Genomic DNA, 18,500 nt, shown 5'->3' on the forward strand with positions numbered 1-18,500 from the left:
GAAAAATATAAATATAATAAATATCTTGTTTACCGTTTGGTAAGAGAGATTATTACTTGTGATGATTTCAAAACAAAAACCAAGGTAAGATCAGAGGCCCTGTTCTTCAATGGGTACTTATGCAATTTAGTATATATTGCACTGCAAGGTTTATCTCTAGTCCACCAAGGAATACACAGAGTTCTTTCTGAATACTTGTATATACAATGCTTGTTTTTACTTTTTTCTCATTATGATTCAATTGCACATTCCTTACAGAAAGTACTTCTTACTTATGTGTTTTCTTAAAGGCTGTGCACACAAATCAATTACGTCCTTCTCTGGGACATCCAAACAACTTACTTCAGCTGGAAGCTTTGTGCCAAAAGGAAATAAAAAGGCAAAAAGACCAAGCTGATGCTATTCATCTCAATACACAGATGATGCAGGTAACTATAAAGCCATTGCTTAATATGAACTTGTTAGTTATTGTATTTGGAAAGGAGAGTAGATCTCAGATGCGTTTCTCCTCCCCATCAAAAGTAAAATGGAAAATGTTGTCAGTTTTAGGAAATCCTGTTCACACAGTATCTTTAACTATGAGTTATATGTTACCCGTATTAGATCAGTATATGCATAAATGCATATGTACATGTACAAGTTCGCAGATTTATTGTGGACCTAACTAATCTTTTGTAATGTTCATAGAGCGTACTGAAGAAGAGAGATGTTGTCTCTTAATAGTATAATTATTGAACATGAGACCAAATTTGGAGGAATAGTGACATCCTCTGGTTAGTTATTTTAATTGCAGAAGACAGATACCTGGGAGGGTTTTTTTCTGTGAGCATCTTGTTAGTGCAAGTAACTGGCATTTCTCTACATAATATTAAGAACTGGAAGAAGCAGAATTTTTCAGGAGAGATTCAGGAATCAAACTCTTTTCCTGCTCCGTCCTCTAGGGTTATTAAAGGTCAGTTACCCAACACATCCATCCTTCTGTTTACTTCTCCCAGGCCACTTGCTCGAAATTCTATACCATGTGCAGAATTTATTTATTTATTTATTTATTTATTTTTAATACCTAAGTAATGTCTCTTTCTCCTCTTAGCTCTACACACCCCCACACACCCACATACCCTTTTGTAGAATAAAACCTGCCCAAAGCACTTCCACCCAAAGTATCTGAATTTCCAAATGGCCTTTGCTTTGGGCAGAAATAAATATTTACAGATAGCTGCCTCTGTCAGGTTTAGGTGCTTAACCCAAATATACAATTTCTGGGCAACTATACACAGAACTGCTGTAGCTTTTTATACTTTAATGTAGTAGTGTTGAGAACATTGCCAAGGGGCACTTTTAGAACCTTTTATTTGCCACTTAAACCATTATATGTGTTAATCTGTAGCTGCTGCAAAAAGTCAAAGTTGGAGAGCTGTGTAGTTCTTTCGGAGGTAATCTAAAAGGAGAGAAGGTAAACTATCAAAGGAATTAATTCCTTTTTCCTGTATCCAATTTCCGAACAGGCCTGTGCTGCTGAGTGTGCTCAGAACTTTGTTTCTGCGCTAGCTGCCTTCACTGAAAAGCTGCTTCTGGAATTAGATGAAAGTATCACTATTGATGATGTAGAACTAGCAAGTAAGTTAAGATGAGATTGCTTGCTCAGGCCTCAACTTCTTTCTCAAAGATACCAGCAGACTCTCCCTAAAAAGGGAAATTCTCAGATTATTCTGATTTTTTCTTTTTGTAATTTCTACCATAAGCATCTATGCTAATTGTTTTTCTTAGTCATATGCTTACTACTGAATAATTGGCAAGATTTAATGATATCGCTTACTGAGTTGATTTTTTTTTAAATGATCATTTTTCAAAGGTTTCAATTACAGTTCTATGCAATTTAAGTTTCATAAAAAGTACCGACATATTTGTGTGAATGTTATTGTGTTTGCTTATAGTATTGAAGAAAAAGAGTTTCTGGTTTCTGATCAAGTTCTTAAGAACAATGTAAAGGAACAGTCTCCTCTTCCCAAACTGACCCTGCAAGCCTAGTTTTATTCTTAATTAGTGGAGATACAGCAGAGAAGGCACAGCCAGGTGCCAGGGAGCAGTGGTGGTTTGTGTCTTTCATATTCTAAGCTACTCTGAGGACAGGTCAAAATCTTGCCATGTATCATATAAATCAATGTCTGCTCGCATTGGAGCCACCTGCTGAGACTTGCTTGTTAAATTCCTACTATCCCAAAGCATCTGGGAACTTGGCTTCTGTCGTGCTTCCTACTATGTGAATTAGGAAAGAACTTGCTACTGTAGCTATTTTAATATCTCAGTCCTATCACATGGTGGAGCAAAATTCAATTAACCCAACTTTAAAGCTAGCTGGAGAAAGATGTGCTTTTATAAGTGCAAATAGGAAAGGGAGACTTTGTATGCTGTAGTACTTTAAATGGAAAGATTTGCATGATCACAGAATGTTTGAAGTTGGAAGGGACCTCTGGAGTCCATCTGGTCCAACCCCTCTGCTCAAGCATGATCATGCATGCAAAGCTATTTCTTAAAAGTGAAAAGCATCAAGCTGCATATAGTATAGTTTCTTCAAAACAATGGCATGACTGCCATTGTTCTGCTGCTGCTAAGTCTATCTTCTACTGTATCCCAGAAATTGAAATGCCAAGAGAGAAGATATCCACCCTAATCCGTCGTAAACAAGCTGGGCTTTCTCCAGAAACCTGTGAAGTTGAACAGTTGATTGAACGTGGGAGCAGGTAACATTTGAAGATACTGAACACTGTCCTATGTAATTTTTGTGCTCCAAACTGATCTTAGACACTATTCTTATAGTTTTCTGCTCCACTCGTTGAAATTGTTAAATAGTACACTTATCATTAGTGATGTCGTTTGACTAGTTACAGGGCTGTTTGGGTAGATAATGATTTTAAAGAAAGAACAGCAATGGATTGAAATAAATAAAAGTGAATTGTGTATTCTATTGTAATGCAATAATTTTTTTTTATTGCCATACCACTTCGCTTACCACTATTTATCACTCCCAACACTTTAAAATCTAATGAAAATACTGCATGTTTTCACTCGGAAGATATGGATTCTATTTACTATGCAGAGTTCCTGAGATTTTAAATCAAGGGTAGTAGTTCTAAAAAAGGAGACTTAAAAATCTGTTTAATCTTTTGCACTCTAAGTACAATCAGCATAAACCAGTGTGATCTGCTGTCTTCTATTCCAATCTCTTTTCTGTTTTGTTTGTTTTGTTTTGTTTTGAAGGTCTTGGCCAGGAATACCAACGACTACTCTTAGAGACAATTCAGACTATATTCTTTGCAGGGAAACTGCCTCTGTGACAACAGCTAAGACGACACTGGGCCACGTAGCAGTAGTAGAAGCAAGAGATGCAGTATATGAGGTTGGTCTGTGGGGAAGGACCACTTGTAAGGGGTGGGTGGTGGTGGTTTTTATAGAGAAAATATAGATGTGTATAAGTTGAGTGTACACAGTGTTTTCAGATCTTAAAGCCATATTCACTGTGGTAGAAATCCTCTCTCATTTCCATTTCTTTGTGGTGTTGTCAGAAGTGGACAGAGTTGGTTTCTTGGGGAGCCCTCCCATTCAGGTACATTGCAACAAGAAATTGTTTCAGCAGAGAAGCATGGACGAAGGCATGGATCAGAAACTGGATACTTAATGCCTTTCAGAAGCACCACAGTTTAAAAAGTAGCTGCTGATACCATATTTCCACAATGTCATTTCAATACAGCTTGCTTTCTCTCACCTTTTTTTATAAAACCTACAGCTGTATCCTTAGATCACAAAGGCTAATTTTTCGTAAAAGGTGAAGGACTGTAAGACTTTTCACGCCTACCTTTAATTTTGAACTATCTCAGATCATTATTTCCACCATAGAAGTGATCACTCTTTGTTCACTAAGCCTGCTAGAAGAATTCCAGATTGCATTCCAGACTACTCTATGACTCTGACTTGCAGCGACTATAGCTCGCCAAACAGTAGTGTTCAGCAATTAGGATAGCATTCTTTTGTTAAATCATATGGGAATAAATGATTGGTCTTTCTGCATCTGTCCTGGAAGTAATCGTAATCCCAGTGAACTGAATTCATTTTAAAAAATATTTTGAGTAGGAAATGTAACATATACTGCTAACAATGGCAAATGCTATCAAAGCTATACATTTGCATGAGTTTTATGTATCTAGTTGTTGTACTTATGCACCTAGTTTACAGTACAGTTTTGAACTGAAGATAGAATAGTGTTTGTCAGCATTGTGTGATATAGTAAATATGTCATAAAAATATTTTCCTGAATATACACTGCATTTTTGCATTACTTAATGTAAAAGTAGGGTGTTTTACTTTTTGGAGCATGGACTCTTTAATAATGTGGCCTTGAGGCTTTTACGATAGTCCACAAATTTCTGTTCAGGGGCAATAGCTTTTAGCAGCTTTGTAATAGTTCAGTTCATACCACTAGCTTAGGAAGCCCTAGGGAGATTAGAGTTCTTTCTGTGTATATTCAAGATACACGCCTTCCTCTCCCTTCTCTAGGGAAGGTAGCTCTTTAATCTTATGAGCTATTGGAAGTGAGATGAAGATCTTAAATTTTTAGCAGAATTTAAATATTAATGATAATTTGTTTCAGAAGCCTTTAAAAGGCACACAGAGGAAAGGCGATAAATAGTTCATTACTCATATAGTTCTACTGTGAAAGGCAGAAAGTAAGTGGCCTGCATACAATCATCTGACACAGTGTACCAGGACCTGGATTTAGGCAAAATAAAACTATACTTCACTACTACCCTTCCCCCCCCACCACCCTTTTTTTTTTTTTTTGGTTGTTTGTACAGAAATACAAATGTAAACTTGAGCAGCAGTTTGCCCAGATCAAGGAAGAAAGTACAGCTCAGCTGATGACAACTCAGCGCTGGGAAGACTGGTGGAAACAATCCATTCAGAAGATAAAGCAGCTCTATACATAAGATCAGTCAAATCTTGCTAATGTCTGTCTGATCTACAAATAAGTGTACTTCTAACAAAGAAAAAATGATCCTATTGTATAATTGCTGGAGTAATTGAGGAATGTAAGTAAATAGTCTGTGGACATGTCTTGGCAAATTCTGAGAATAATTAAACTTCTTTCTCATGATCACCAATTTATTAATGTTAAGAGGAAATTCCCATTGTAGGCAGGATAATCTGTATTGTGTATTGCTGAATTTTTCATATAGTACTGGTTGTCAGAGACAAGGTATACATGGGTTGAACCCGTGGTCGGATTCAGTATGGTTATTCTGACTGGCAAAATTTCTATGGCAGTGCAATAAACTACTAAGTAATTAGGATTATCCCAAGCATCTTTCTGAGAACATTAATATTTTTGTTAAAACAAGTCATTTGCGTCATTCTTAAATTCCTTGAAAATTCCTTGGTGTGCCTTTATTCTTTCATCCAGTTTGAAAATGCCACGATTTCCCACACTAGAGCTTACTTCCAGAACCTCAAATCACATTATTAGCTTTATTCAAGCTTTCTGTGTTTTCTCTTTCTCTCTTGTTTTTTATTTACTCTTTTTTTTATTCCTGAAGAATATTAGCCTAGACAGGTCAAAAGCGTATGCCCTTCCAGCTACTTTTTACAGCAGTCATGCAACAGCATTTCTGGGATGTACGCTGATGACCAAATTCATTGTTGGTGTAAACAGACATGTTTGTAGTACGACAGTGATGTTTTACAGATTTAGTCCAACATATTTTTTTTCCTGTTGCACTGAACAAGCTCAATGGTAAAAGGAGATTTTTTTTGCCTCTTGATATGAAAACTCTGGCGAATGTGCTGTAAACGAAATGTAGACTCTGTGCAGTGCTTCCTAGCTGGATCTCGGCCAGAGTAAAGTTAACTCATTGCGGTGCTAGTTGTAATGTGAGAAACTGAAGAGCTAGAAGCTCAGCAGTGCATCTGGACTAAAATTCATGTTTAAAGCTCTGCCAAGGTTGAAAGTGTCTGTGTCATGGCATGGCTTCAGGTTATAATAGTTAAAAGCAGCCTGTTTAATGATGGAGTTGAGCAAGGAAACTTTCTCCAGCACAGATGAAGTCCTTCCCATGGATATCGTCTCTGTCTTCACCTTCTGAACAATGCTGTACTCTCAGCTTACTACCTCCGTTTTAGAAATCTGAAATGCAGTTTTAGAAATACTTGATCTGCAAAGAAAATTTTTCCATGAAATGGTCTACAAACCAGATATTTATCTGCAATCCAGAATGCTTTCTCAGGCAGGATGTGGAGATAATGTAATACTTTGTTCTGAAAGGGTGTGCAAGTTCATTTACTAATAATACAGCTGCTTTCAACTATATATCTTTTAAACAACTCTCTGAACAACTTTGAGGAACCTGAGTGATTATATATATTAAAAAAAAATGTTTTAGCCCCTTTTTTTATTTTTTAGGAGATTCTGTCATTAGCTGCAACCACATCTATTTCATTTTTGTTTGTATTCATCATGAACACTAAAATGGTAAATGTTAATGAGGTGTTTTCAGATGCAGGAGACATTCTGAACTCGGCTGACTCCAGTGTTCCTGTGGATTTGCAACAGTGGAAGTGATGGGAAGGGGCAATGCATCAGCTGTGCTCCTAATGATGTAGTATTTTAAAATATATGTATTACTTTACCTGAAGGATTAGACGTTTACTGCATAAATACATATTATGAAGTTACACAATGCCTATAAAAATAGCTGAAACAGCACTGAATTAATCAGAATGCCCATATCTTTTTCTTATTTGTTAATTTAGCCATTCGGGTTGAGGATAATTTTTGCTCCCCTTTCTTCTATCTGTTCCTTATTCTCTGTCCTTTCCCATCACCCCACCTCCACACTATCAGTCTCTTTAGGCCACGGTGCTGAGTGCATGGGGATGGCTGGGGGCAGGAAATGAGACTTCCCAGGAGACCGTCTGAGGAGTGGTACCGTTTCTCATTTTTATTTATGCTTCAAAGGAAGATGTGAGAGGATGTTTATGAAAGGCATCAGGCACAGGGTCAGATACCCTGCACTGGAAAATTCTGACTTCAGTGTAGCAGCTCTCATAACAGAGTCAGCACAGGAATAAGCTGAGGCTGGTCAAAGCATAGAACAGTCACAGGGGAAAGGCTGGTTGCAAATCCTTTTATATTTGTGGATCTGCAGCATTTTCAGGTCAGCATGAATCTGTGAAGATTTTAAACAGTGGAACGCCTTGATTTCCCCCCTGCCCCCTGCTTTTTTTTTTTTTTTGCTTTTTTTTTAAGTGGGATTTTGTGCTGTTTCTTGGTGAAAGCTGATTAGATCGCTTGGCAGGCTAATGAGAAGCATCACATAAGAAATAATAAAGCAACTTAAAGGACTTTCTGCTGCCTGTCTTATAAACCAAGAAATTAAAATGGAAAAATCACCAATGACTTTTCAGATCCATCAGCACTGTTTTGCGTCTTACCGTGGGCCAGGACAGAAGAGATCTCCAATATCTTCTCAAGCGTTTCAGGCAGGTGAAACCCAAACACTGTTTGCTGCGCGATCCAGCCTCCTGCAAGTGAAGCACCCTGTAGTGCTCGTACCAGTTCCTACCTCTATCAGCGCTGCTGACTGTAAATAGGAGTCTGACAACCAACCCTGTTGGGTTTTTTTTTTTTTTCCTTCTTTTTCTGGGCCCCAGTCACGTGCTAGAAAGTGGTTTCCTGTAACTGATGACTGTGCTAATGTCTACAGCAGAGGTCTGGAAAGCTCTGCAGAAGGGCACTTCATGTGGATGCGGAGGCTGACAAAGAGGGGGAAGAGAAATCGCCCATAAAAAAAGACTTAACCGGCAGTACGGTAGCTCTGTAATCTGTAGAGGTAATAATGAATGTAGCCTGTAAAATAATAATTAATGTACTTGTAACAAGTCCCCTCGGAGGCCGTATGCAAAGGCTTTGTGCGTGTCACATGTGGCCCATGGTCCACGCTGTGGGATCCTTTACTTTCCTGTGAACAGAAAAGCTTTTAAGCTTTTAAGGTAAGAGAGCTGATTTGGGGGAAGTTGATTTTTCAGGCTGTTGCCAGGGGAGTCATTTTTCTGACTTAGAGAAATATTGTTGCCTAATATGTATTATTATTCTCGTCTAACGTTACCTCGCTTGTATCAGAGTGCAGTTTGCCTTGCTCCTATAAGCACATTTGGTGGGACCTGTCTCTGGCAATTACTGTTTGGTGGAAGTTGGTGTTTATTAGCTAGAACGGTAACTGTGTTCGCTCCATCTAGCAGCTGGTATGATTGGGTCAGGTGAATTTATTAAACTGCAAAAGGGCATATGCTTTAGATGAATAAATGGCATTCACAGAAACTAGAATTAAATCAGAAAAGTTCCCAGCCCTCCTACAACTGTGATTAGATATCTGTGAAACATGCAGATCTGTCAAGTGTTTTATACAACCAACGTAAGTGACTAAATAAGCAGCTGGGCCCTTAGAGTTTAGTTCCTTCCGGGTTCCTGATTTCAGAAAAATGGAATTAAAAAGTGAGTGGAATGAAACTGCTTGGAGCACTGCAAGCTCCCATGATAAAATAATCCATTTCTCATGGTGAGATATTTATAGCTAGTTTCCTTTGCTTTTTTTGTTCATTGTAGATTGAAAGCTGCCGGTAGTGAGAAGTTGCCTTTTCTTCTTTCACTCTAGAAGACATGATTTCCAGGAAAGCAGTGGGATCTCTTGTCTGTCTGTTTATCGTTACCGTGTTTATCTGGTAAGCTTTTGCTGGCAGGCTTGGTCATATTTATAGCATGAGCTTTCTGGCTACATCTAATACTGTAGTAAAAGTTGTAATGCTAGAATAATATAGGCAGTGCACTTTGTGAGAAGTCCCTGTTAGACCTTTTAAGAAAGTAATTAGAATAATAGATAAGGTAGCAGTAAGAGAGGAAGAAGCTTCTAAAAGGAGAGAGAGATGAGAGAAAGGTTAAAAAAAAAAGAAAAGAAAAAAAAGACCAATTGTGTCTAAATTAGGTTGCTAACTCCATATCTGACTCTCTAACAATTGTTCGAGTACAGTCATGCTTCAGCTCAGGCCTTAAAGAGATGACTATCTGTTTCTTCAAACAGTCCGAACTTGTTCCAAGGTAACTAGGGAAAGTTTCTAGCTTTCAAACATTGAGGACATTTGTAGCTTTGAGAGTACTGACTATAGAGCATACCTTGCAAATTCTCCTGGGAAAACAGCTAGTCACTGCTCACACATTGTTTGAAAGAATCTGAGATCAGGTATTGCTGTTAATTATTATTATATCATTGCTAATTATACTGTATTTCTGATGCTGTCATTTGCTGTTATCCCACATGGTAGGTGATTGCATTTCATCAGTAACCAAGTGATTATATGTAAAAATCCATGCAGATTGTGATCAAAATTGAAGGGAGGAAAAAAGCCTATGCAGCCTATTTGTCTGGTATGCAAATGAAATAAAAGGACATATATATGGCATTTGAAGTGATGAGAAGTATCAGTATGTTATACCAGTGTCTATTGTACATTTACCCTTTTTGAGCGTTGCCTTATGTGTCTACATTTGTGTACACATTTAGAAAATGTGGACCTACATTTTACAGACCATTTGATGTAAATAGTAGTACTTAGTCCTTATGTTTCAAGCTGGATGCTGTTGGAGACCTTTTATTTTGACCTTCCCATTTATGCCTTAGCAGCAGTATATTATTTTAAAAAGTGAATACACTATGTCCCACATGAATCAGTAAAGTAGAGAAACAGTTAGAGTTACTTCTCAAAATCTATGCCAGATTCTGGGGAGGTCTTGGAAAATCCTAGGAAGATACCTTTCAGCACTGCCTGTCTTAAAATATTTCTTTCCTATCACTTACAGGATGACAGTTGGGAACGGGAAAGTGCACTACCTCCCATATTACCTTCCTTGCCCCGAAATCTTGTAAGTATCCTGTTTTGCATATAATGAATAATACAGTTCACTGTTACAACTGACAATCTTACAGGATATTTCACTGAGGTTATCAGGGACCTTTGGGAGTAACCATTTTAACATTATAGCTACACTTTGGAGGAGCAGGGTATATGGCCTAAATGACTTCAGTGCCATATTGGACCACAACCCATAACATGGTAAGAGACAGCTTTTCCCATTCTTTATCATAGATACTAATCTTTTTAAAAGCTTGAATAGAAAATACGATCTCTTACAGAGGAATTTCTGGTTATTTCAAGCTACTGAAAAATATTGTGTCCAGTAAGATGCGTATTTCTCTGAATACTGTTTAAAGTGTGATGTATTCCAGGTAGTTCAGCCTTTCAGTTGGGCAGGGAGGAGTGCAGGGAATGGGGTACGTACATGACCAGTACTAGCAGCCCCAACAAGCATGTGCTTCCCTGGAGGCTGACCCCTAAACTCTGATTTACCCACAGACTCTGAGAGCTGCTCGCATCTCTCTATCCCTATTTTGTCCGTGTGCTACTTCAGAACAGTTATTTGTCTGGCAGTCCTTGAAGCAGCATACAGGCAATGCCTTTGCTCCCTGTGCCAGGCAGAGCAGTGTGCATGGCAGCTGGAGCGAGAACTTGGACAGCTGTTAGTACAACAGCAGATCCTGAAGCTGAACTCTGTCCTTGTTTTAAGAAATGCATTACAACCCTTTCTTTTTTCACCCTATCATGCAGCTCCATGAAACTCCAGTATAGAGAAGAGAAGCTGATCCAGCTTTTCCCCCAGTAAGTGCTGGCCTTCTATTTCCTGACCTTTAAACTGCTGTTCCGCTCTTCCTCATATATTATTCAGTGGATATTTCTTCTTTTTTGCAGATTATTTTATCCACAGCCAAGAGCACTGGCTCCAAAGTAAGTTTCTTTGTTTCTTTGTCCTTTGGCTCTTAGTCCTGTAAGTTAGAGCTGTTGACTTTAGTTTGGGTGCTCTGGTGAACTCTTGATTTCAGTAGCGTGGTATATGCTGAACAGTACCATGTTCCATGAAAGGCCTGGTTGTATGGGTATATCTACAGCTGTCTATGCTGCTGTAAGATTGAGTTTAATCACTGCATCCTTGCTAACATACCTACTGTAAATTCCCAATTAACACATTAGCACATACTCAGCCTGTCTGCATGGTTGCCATCAGGGACTTTTTTTGAGCTAGAAGATATAATAGCTGGAAGGCAATGAGGAATGCCTTCTGGGTCTGCATCATATCTGTAACCAGCTGTGGGCGAGCTTTGAATCCATTTCAGGGCAAAATCAAGCAGGTGCCTTGTATGACCTTCACAATTATTTCAGCTAACCTGCTGGATCTTACCCTGGAACAAATCAGAGGCATTCACACAGACAAGTCTGCCTGAGAAGCAGTCAGACCAGTGAGTTTAAACAGCCATGGAAGGTTTTAGGCAGCTGCAGCCAAGAAGTGACTCAGGCAACAGCTCCTTGTCAGCTCGTGTTTGTTAGCAGTCTCCTGTGAGCCAGCTCCTATGACCTGACTCTTACCTCTAGCAGCTCCTCTACAACAGCCACTATTTTTATGTATAACGTTAATAAACACACTGCAAATTTCCCTTTTTGACAGGACATACTTGGTCTATTTCTTTTTCCTTATTGGAATATATTAATGTGTGAAATCAGCTAGTATATATTGGAGTAAATAAGGAAAGAATCACGTAGCTTTTAGAGCCATAATTTTCTGAAGGGAGTTTTCTGTCATGCACTGAGTGGATGCATACCATAGAAATGAGTCATTGGGAAACCCAGTTCAGTCCCTTAAAATCAAACGAAAAAAAATCTGCTTAGAAGAGTAAACTTAGAGATTTCTTTCTCCTTCTCTCTCTCTCCCTCTCCATAAAAAAGGAATAATTAACCCAGAAAGAGAACAGCTCAGTTAATATATATTCTACAAACCAAATTCTTCTTCTCCTATAATTTTCATATCTTAATTGTATGCCTTACCATAGAAGGAAATGAAATTGTTGCTCTCCTATCCACTCAGACTGAAACTACTAGATGTGGGCTGAAAGTATAACAGCCATCAGAACGCTCCCCACAGGTCCCTTGGTTTGGTTCTTGTGCTGTTATTGCCCTGGGAGTGTGTCAGGTGGGAGATGGCTTCCCCTGGGCTCAGCCTCTGAGCGCAATCCAGTGACGTGCATGTCAAATTTCATCAGCTGAGTGCTCTAGATCATGGTCTGGGGGGAATGTGAGCAAGCTAGGGTGAAACAGGCATCCTAAATTACATTTTCTTTAAAAAAAACAAAAAGGGAGGAAAATCCAGAGACTCTGAAAACACAGAAGAAATTTGAAATAGCATTGCATAGCTGCAATCAGGCATAATCAGACTCTGCTGCCTGTATATTCAATACTTCCACTACCCACACAGGAGATATTAAGGATTTTCTATAACTTTGTTATACATTTGAATGTTGGCTCTTATACAAAAGTTTAAATTATATCTGAATGTGTTAAAGCTATATATAAATACTGGTAAAATAGACTGTCATACCACAAGCTGTGTTTTAATAACACAATGGCAATGAGGTATTTTTATAGTAATTTTCATATTATTACTTGCATTTTAAGTCTATATGTAGCAATCTGCATCACACTGATAGCAAATATGCATGGGCTCCCATTCTGTGAGCTCAGTGGTCATTAAACTCTCCTCAGCAGACAAGTCCTATGGATTTAAATGAGATTTTAGTGGAGACTAGAGCTTTTGCTAATTCCTTAAAAAGTGCTGAATTTCATCCCAGGAGCAGAAATGTCCATGCTCAGTGAACTTAAGTAGGAGAGCAGGGACAGATCTGAATGTAATACCATCTGTAAAGAGTTTAATACTGATACACGCACTCTTCTTCTATTTGTCTCCACAGTGTCTCTTTTGCAATAACTGGGTGTGAAACCAAAGGGAACAGCTACATTTCATTAACATGCCCTTTCATTTCCTTCAGGCGTCAGGATGTGCTGACTCTCACACCATGGCTGGCCCCCATCATCTGGGAAGGTACCTTCAACTCTGAAATTCTGGACCGTGTCTACAAGCCTCTGAATCTCACCATAGGGGTGACAGCCTTTGCCATTGGAAAGTGAGTGAACCACTCATTAGGCATAATTCTTGGGTTGATGTACTTCCTCTGTGAAAAGACCATTTTGGCTGTTCTTGCCCTCAGCGGAGCTGCAATCTGTCCCATTCCATGGTACATTTATGCCCATGTACCATGTCTGTGATCATATAAGCCTACATGATAACAGACTCAGCACCCAAGATACCCAAAGCACAGACAATATTTTTGGAGAACTAGCCTACGCTTTGGGAGCTGGAGCTGTAGATAGGTAGCTGATTGGCCAAAGCAGGGATAAGCCACTTGTTCTTTGTCCTCTGCTGTACTCTTCCTATTGCATCTGTAGTGTATGCATTCTTGCAGCAATATCTAGGCAACACTCTTCATCCCTTGTCTCCTTGCATTCGTTAAAGTACCCTCCATAATTCATCACACAAGCCTTTGTCCCTGCTGTACTATTCACGTGTTGTGTCTGATATACACAGATATACAAGGTTTGTGGGCCGCTTCCTGGAGTCAGCAGAGAAGCATTTCATGAAAGGCTATCGGGTGAACTACTACATCTTCACTGACAACCCTGAGACAATCCCCAATGTCCAGCTGCAACCTGGCCGAAGTCTTGTTATTGTCCCCATCAAGAAATACTCCAGCTGGCAAGAGATCTCCATGCGCAGGATGGAGAACATAAACAAGCACATAGCAGAGACAAGCCATCAGGAGGTGGACTACCTCTTCTGCCTGGACATTGACATGGTGTTCCACAACCCCTGGGGGGCTGAGACCTTGGGTGACATGGTAGCGGCCATACACCCTGGCTATTTCAATGTCCCTCGAAGCCAGTTCCCTTATGAGAGGAGGAGCTCTTCAGCAGCCTACATCCCTGAGGAAGAAGGAGACTTCTACTATGGAGGAGCTGTGTTTGGGGGACTGGTGAAGAAAGTTTATGAGTTCACCAAGACTTGCCACATGACCGTCCTGGCAGACAAAGCCAATAGGATCATGGCAGCCTGGCAGGAGGAAAGCCATCTGAACAGGCACTTCCTCTCCCACAAACCCTCCAAGGTGCTTTCCCCAGAGTACCTCTGGGATGACAGGAAGCCCAAGCCCCCTGAAATACACCTCATACGATTTTCCACAGTGGATAAGAACTACAAGGAGATACGAGATTGACCATCTGATCCTTTCAGAGAAGTCCTCCACGCAATCAAACCCACTGAATATTAGCTGCCAAAGAATATGCCCAATGTAAATCTTTGTTCCCATTGTGAATGAACTGAGAAAGGAAGATGTGGATAGTTTCTCTGCAGCACAGGTGTCTTAAAGTATTTCAGAAGCGGTGTCCAAAGTGAAGTAGAGAATGGAAAGGTTTTTATGTTCCTAATCCTTGTAAGTGCCCTGCTTGTGGCTACAGCACACAAAAAGGCCTCCAAAAGGTCCATTGTCAAATGCAAGGCTGTCCTTATAGCAAGGCTGCAGATGCCATTGCCTGAGTGTTTTGCTGAGGTCTCATAGAAACTGGGCTGACAGGACAAATCAGTATGAATTCATACAGCAATTATTATCTTCCACACTCCAATCCATGTTTTGGAGACCCAGGTTTAAACAGAACTGGCACAGCTCAGACTCAGATTTGAACAACTTTGGGTTTATTCCAATCACAGATGTGCACTGAACCTTTTCCCTGGTTCACATGTCTCCGGGGATCATTTAGTCTTTTCTGACACAGAAAATCTGGTATTGAGAGATCCATGTGCTTATCCCATTGGTTAAGTCCTTTCCAGCTTTTCTAAGCTCTGTGAAATAAATTGGCTAGAAGCTGCTGGAACTGCCAAGAAGAGCTGGTGTGTTTCCAGCAAACAGGGTGATTTCATTTTATAATGAAATGCTCTAGTGAGACTGTGGGTTTGGTCTGGAGCTGGAAGTGGGCTGGGGTTACCATCTTCTTTGCGTGAGTGGGATGAGAAGCTGAACCGTGCGCTGTGCAGCCTTTAAAGCCTGACAGCTCACCCCGATGAACAGGCAGAGGGGTCCAAACCCAGGGGAACCGCTCGTGCTTGCCAACAGCGGCTGTGTAGTTGGTTGTCAACTGAGGTCACAGCACGGAGGTTCGTGTGCTGCCTCCCTTGCTGCAGCATGTCTACCATAAACATCTTCCCTGTTACCTCCCAGGCATGCAACCAAAGAGCAGTGCGAGTCTGTGCCACGCTCGCTCGTTTGACGTGAGCAGGGAGAGAGACCGCAGGGAGCAGCCGGGAATGGCAGAGCCGCGCACTGCTGCCATGCTGTATGGCACGGAGAGCAGCAGCAGGGCTGAAAGGGCTAAGCTGCCTGTTTCTAAGGGAACGGTTAAAAAAAAACAACAAAACATTCATTTGGCAGAAAGAGAGAAAATGGGGAAGAGGTGCCTGACTGTTCTCTCTTCTCTTCACATGAGAAAATTGCTATATGGCAGCGTATCAAGCATTCACAGCTTTAAGGCCCCATTGCTGATTGCAGATGACTCTTAACAGGCCATTTCAGTCCTGTGCAAGTCAGCTGAGAATGGCACTTGCTCGTGCCAGTGTGGGCACTTCATCTTCCAGAAGGCAGATTAGAAAAGCTTTAAGGGTACCCATTATATAGATAACATACACAAAATACCTGCAACCGAAAGCCCCTAGTGGCAGTTGGGTCTGTTACTTCATGCTTTAGCCAGCAAAGGATCTATCTGGTTATATTTTCTCCAGGAAGTTTTTAGTGCTCTGGTGCTGGAGGAAAGCACTCCTCTGATATATCAAACAGAACTAAAATCCTTGTGAAGATGTCTATATTTGGTAACCAGGCACCTCATCTAGGCCAAAAGGCTGAAGAAAGATCCTTATCTAAATATTTCCAAAATATGTTCCCACCAAAACCAGAATTAATACCAGTTATTTCTTACTTGTGAAACAATTGTATCCAAAGACCATGACTGAAGCTAGGATCTCATTGTGCCAATTTTTTCTTTTACAAGCCAGAAGATACTGTCTAGCCTGGTCTCCTGTATGGGACAAGCCAGATCATTTTATCTCCAGATGTCTGTATCAAACTCACAACATGTGGCTGAGCTGCACTAGGTTGCTTAGAAAAGCATTCAGGGCCAATAAAAACATCAAGTGATATAGAAGCCACAAATCCAGTGGTTGATTCCCTTTATGCCCTACTTCTGCTCTAAATTGGTCTGTGTTTTCAGTCACTGGACCTTATTCTGCCATGCTAGATTATCTGAAGTCTTGTTCCTCTGCAGATATTCATAGCTTCCACTAAAGTCTCCATGAGAAGAAGTTTTCCACCACAAATGATGCGAGATAGAGGGTGGTGTATGTTTCTGGATACCTGTTCTGAGAAACCTTTTGTGAAAGGTGTTGGTCTCCTGCTCTGCTTCCTAGTCACCTTTTGGCTGAATTCAAGACGTAGAATTTGCGCTGTGACGGACGAGGTAATAGATATGTTTGGCACTGCACAAATCAGGCTGTCTTCCTGGCAGGCCTGCAGCTTCTCCTGAGGGGAAGATCTTCTGTTGCATGTTACATGACACAGTTCTGCTTGACAGGGCTGTGATTTGAAACTACCTAGAAAGTCCCTGTGTCTCCAGAGAGCAGAAGAATGTGACTGCAGAAAAACACTCCCCAGGGCAGTGTGGGAGATGCTCCCTGAATCAGCTCATGTCCTCCTCTAATTAATGAAAGCCAGGACTTCTGTCATCATCTCCCTCTGACTAATCCCCTTCCCCCAACACCAGGGCAAGCTTTTCTTCTCTCATTTGGATCGTGCAGCCTGAGATCTGGGAGCAGTGTGGGAGCTTCACAAGGACCTACCTTCTGTGCCAAATTCCCCACCAACCTCCATTGCCCCGTGCGGAAACTGAGGCGCACAGTAGCAAAGCAGCAGACTGGCACTCTTGCATGCTGGGTCTGCCTCCACTCACTGCACGGGACAACGCTCTCTTCCATGTCATCCTGCCAAGGAATTTAGATTTGGAAGCAGCCACTTTGTACTGCATGAAAAGTGAATCAGCACATGTAAATAAATCATCAGCTGATTTGTGCTGCCCGAGGATCTGATCATTTTCAAGGTATTTCTGACACATCCCTGTTTATCCTTAACCAAGCTTCAGCTCAGTTGCTTGTTGCCTTCCCAAGGGCCCTTTGTTCTATCCGTCCCCTTCCACTCGACTGGAACAGGCTCATCATTCATTGTCCGTCTAATTTAAGAACCCATCTGACAGGCTTTTTCTTTCCTTGTCTCTGGTGACTTGCACGGTGCATTCAGCCATAGAGGAAAAACTGCTCTGGGGTGCAAGAAACAGAAAATTTCCAGCACTGAAGATGATCCTCCATGGGGACAGACCATGATCCTATTGCTCTCCCCACTAATAGGACAAGAATTGTTTGCACTAAGCTAGACTAGCACCTTTTTTACTCCTATTTGGGTTTCCCTTAACCCACCTACAGGTGCCGTTGCCTGACATTTATCAGATATGTCGTTTCTAACCACTTAGATGAACAGTAATAATACAAAAGGACCGGCCTGGTCATACCTTCTCTGTGTGCTATTTGCAGTTGGAAGGCAGAGAAACGAGATGATCTTTGAGTAGACATGGATGAGGGAGGTAAGAACATCGCTTGTATATTCCCTGCACAAAACCAGTTTGGGGAATAGCCCAAAAAACAAATGCTTCTGGCTAGCTTAATGCAGCAAAAGCTGTACATAGCAGCCCGGTGGCAGAAAGGAACTGGAAAGCTCTGAGCTCCCTGCCAGAATGCCTGTTTTGACTCTTCTGCTTTTTGTGTTATCTGCTTAGCTTGTGTCTTTTCAAGGAAGTAACTGTCTCTTATTACGTGTCCGTACAGAGACTAGTCTTGGTCACTCGCTAGTGAATATGAGATACACAGAGTGAATTTCTTTCTCAGTGGGGATTTGCTCTAATCTCGAAGGGCAGCTCGAGGCACTGGGGTTACTGTTTTCTCACTTGAATCCCTCCAGCTCTGCTTCACAGTGCTGCGCCAGCAAGTCCCCGTGGGATCCCTGGAGGTGAAACGTGCAGAGAGCAGCAGCTGCTCTCCAGGTGATGGGCAGTTCCAGGGACAGCAGACGCTAGAGAAGAAATTTGCAAGCATGGGTTGCACTTCACTCGCACTAACCCCCCAGTCCTACAGCTCTGATCCACACATAGGTCCGTCCACACAATCAAATAATTTAGAAAAGCACTGCTAGCAAATTGCATTGGATGAGTGACTTTTAAATGTCTGACTGCCCAACTCCCTCCCTTATCTGAGTGTGAGAGTAATTCTGTACTGACTTAACTTTTCTTGGGCTATATTTAGATTAAACATAGATCCACCAAATGTCACTGCTTCAAGTAAAACTAGTTTCAAGCCATATGAGCAGAAATGC

General features: G+C 40.9%; 2 protein-coding genes across 6 annotated transcripts in view; both read left to right on the forward strand.

The window, feature by feature from the left end:
• CCDC180 (coiled-coil domain containing 180) overlaps positions 1 to 5,387 on the forward strand; it is a 28,985-nt gene extending 23,598 nt beyond the window's left edge. Inside the window, exons 33-37 of the mRNA XM_067309354.1 lie at positions 291 to 428; positions 1,506 to 1,617; positions 2,636 to 2,741; positions 3,259 to 3,397; positions 4,851 to 5,387. Coding sequence (XP_067165455.1) covers positions 291 to 428; positions 1,506 to 1,617; positions 2,636 to 2,741; positions 3,259 to 3,397; positions 4,851 to 4,982 — 627 coding nt within the window. The 3' untranslated portion in view covers positions 4,983 to 5,387. The remainder of the gene's footprint in view (positions 1 to 290; positions 429 to 1,505; positions 1,618 to 2,635; positions 2,742 to 3,258; positions 3,398 to 4,850) is intronic.
• Positions 5,388 to 7,739: 2,352 nt separating this feature from the next.
• On the forward strand, positions 7,740 to 17,160 carry GBGT1 (globoside alpha-1,3-N-acetylgalactosaminyltransferase 1 (FORS blood group)). Of its 5 annotated transcripts, none has more exons than XM_067309051.1 (7): positions 7,740 to 8,040; positions 8,654 to 8,769; positions 9,902 to 9,964; positions 10,708 to 10,758; positions 10,849 to 10,884; positions 12,975 to 13,109; positions 13,571 to 17,160. In XM_067309051.1, the coding sequence occupies exons 2-7, from the start codon at positions 8,708 to 8,710 to the stop codon at positions 14,253 to 14,255; spliced, it is 1,032 nt and encodes a 343-aa protein (XP_067165152.1). In that variant the 5' UTR covers positions 7,740 to 8,040; positions 8,654 to 8,707; the 3' UTR covers positions 14,256 to 17,160. The 5 variants fall into 5 exon arrangements, with proteins under 5 accessions (XP_067165152.1, XP_067165153.1, XP_067165154.1 ...); XM_067309052.1 differs by having other exon boundaries at positions 7,740 to 7,880; XM_067309053.1 differs by having other exon boundaries at positions 7,740 to 7,880; positions 8,703 to 8,769.
• Positions 17,161 to 18,500: the final 1,340 nt, after the last annotated feature.

Source organism: Apteryx mantelli, chromosome 21 (assembly GCF_036417845.1).
Source record: "Apteryx mantelli isolate bAptMan1 chromosome 21, bAptMan1.hap1, whole genome shotgun sequence".
NCBI lineage: Eukaryota > Metazoa > Chordata > Aves > Apterygiformes > Apterygidae > Apteryx > Apteryx mantelli.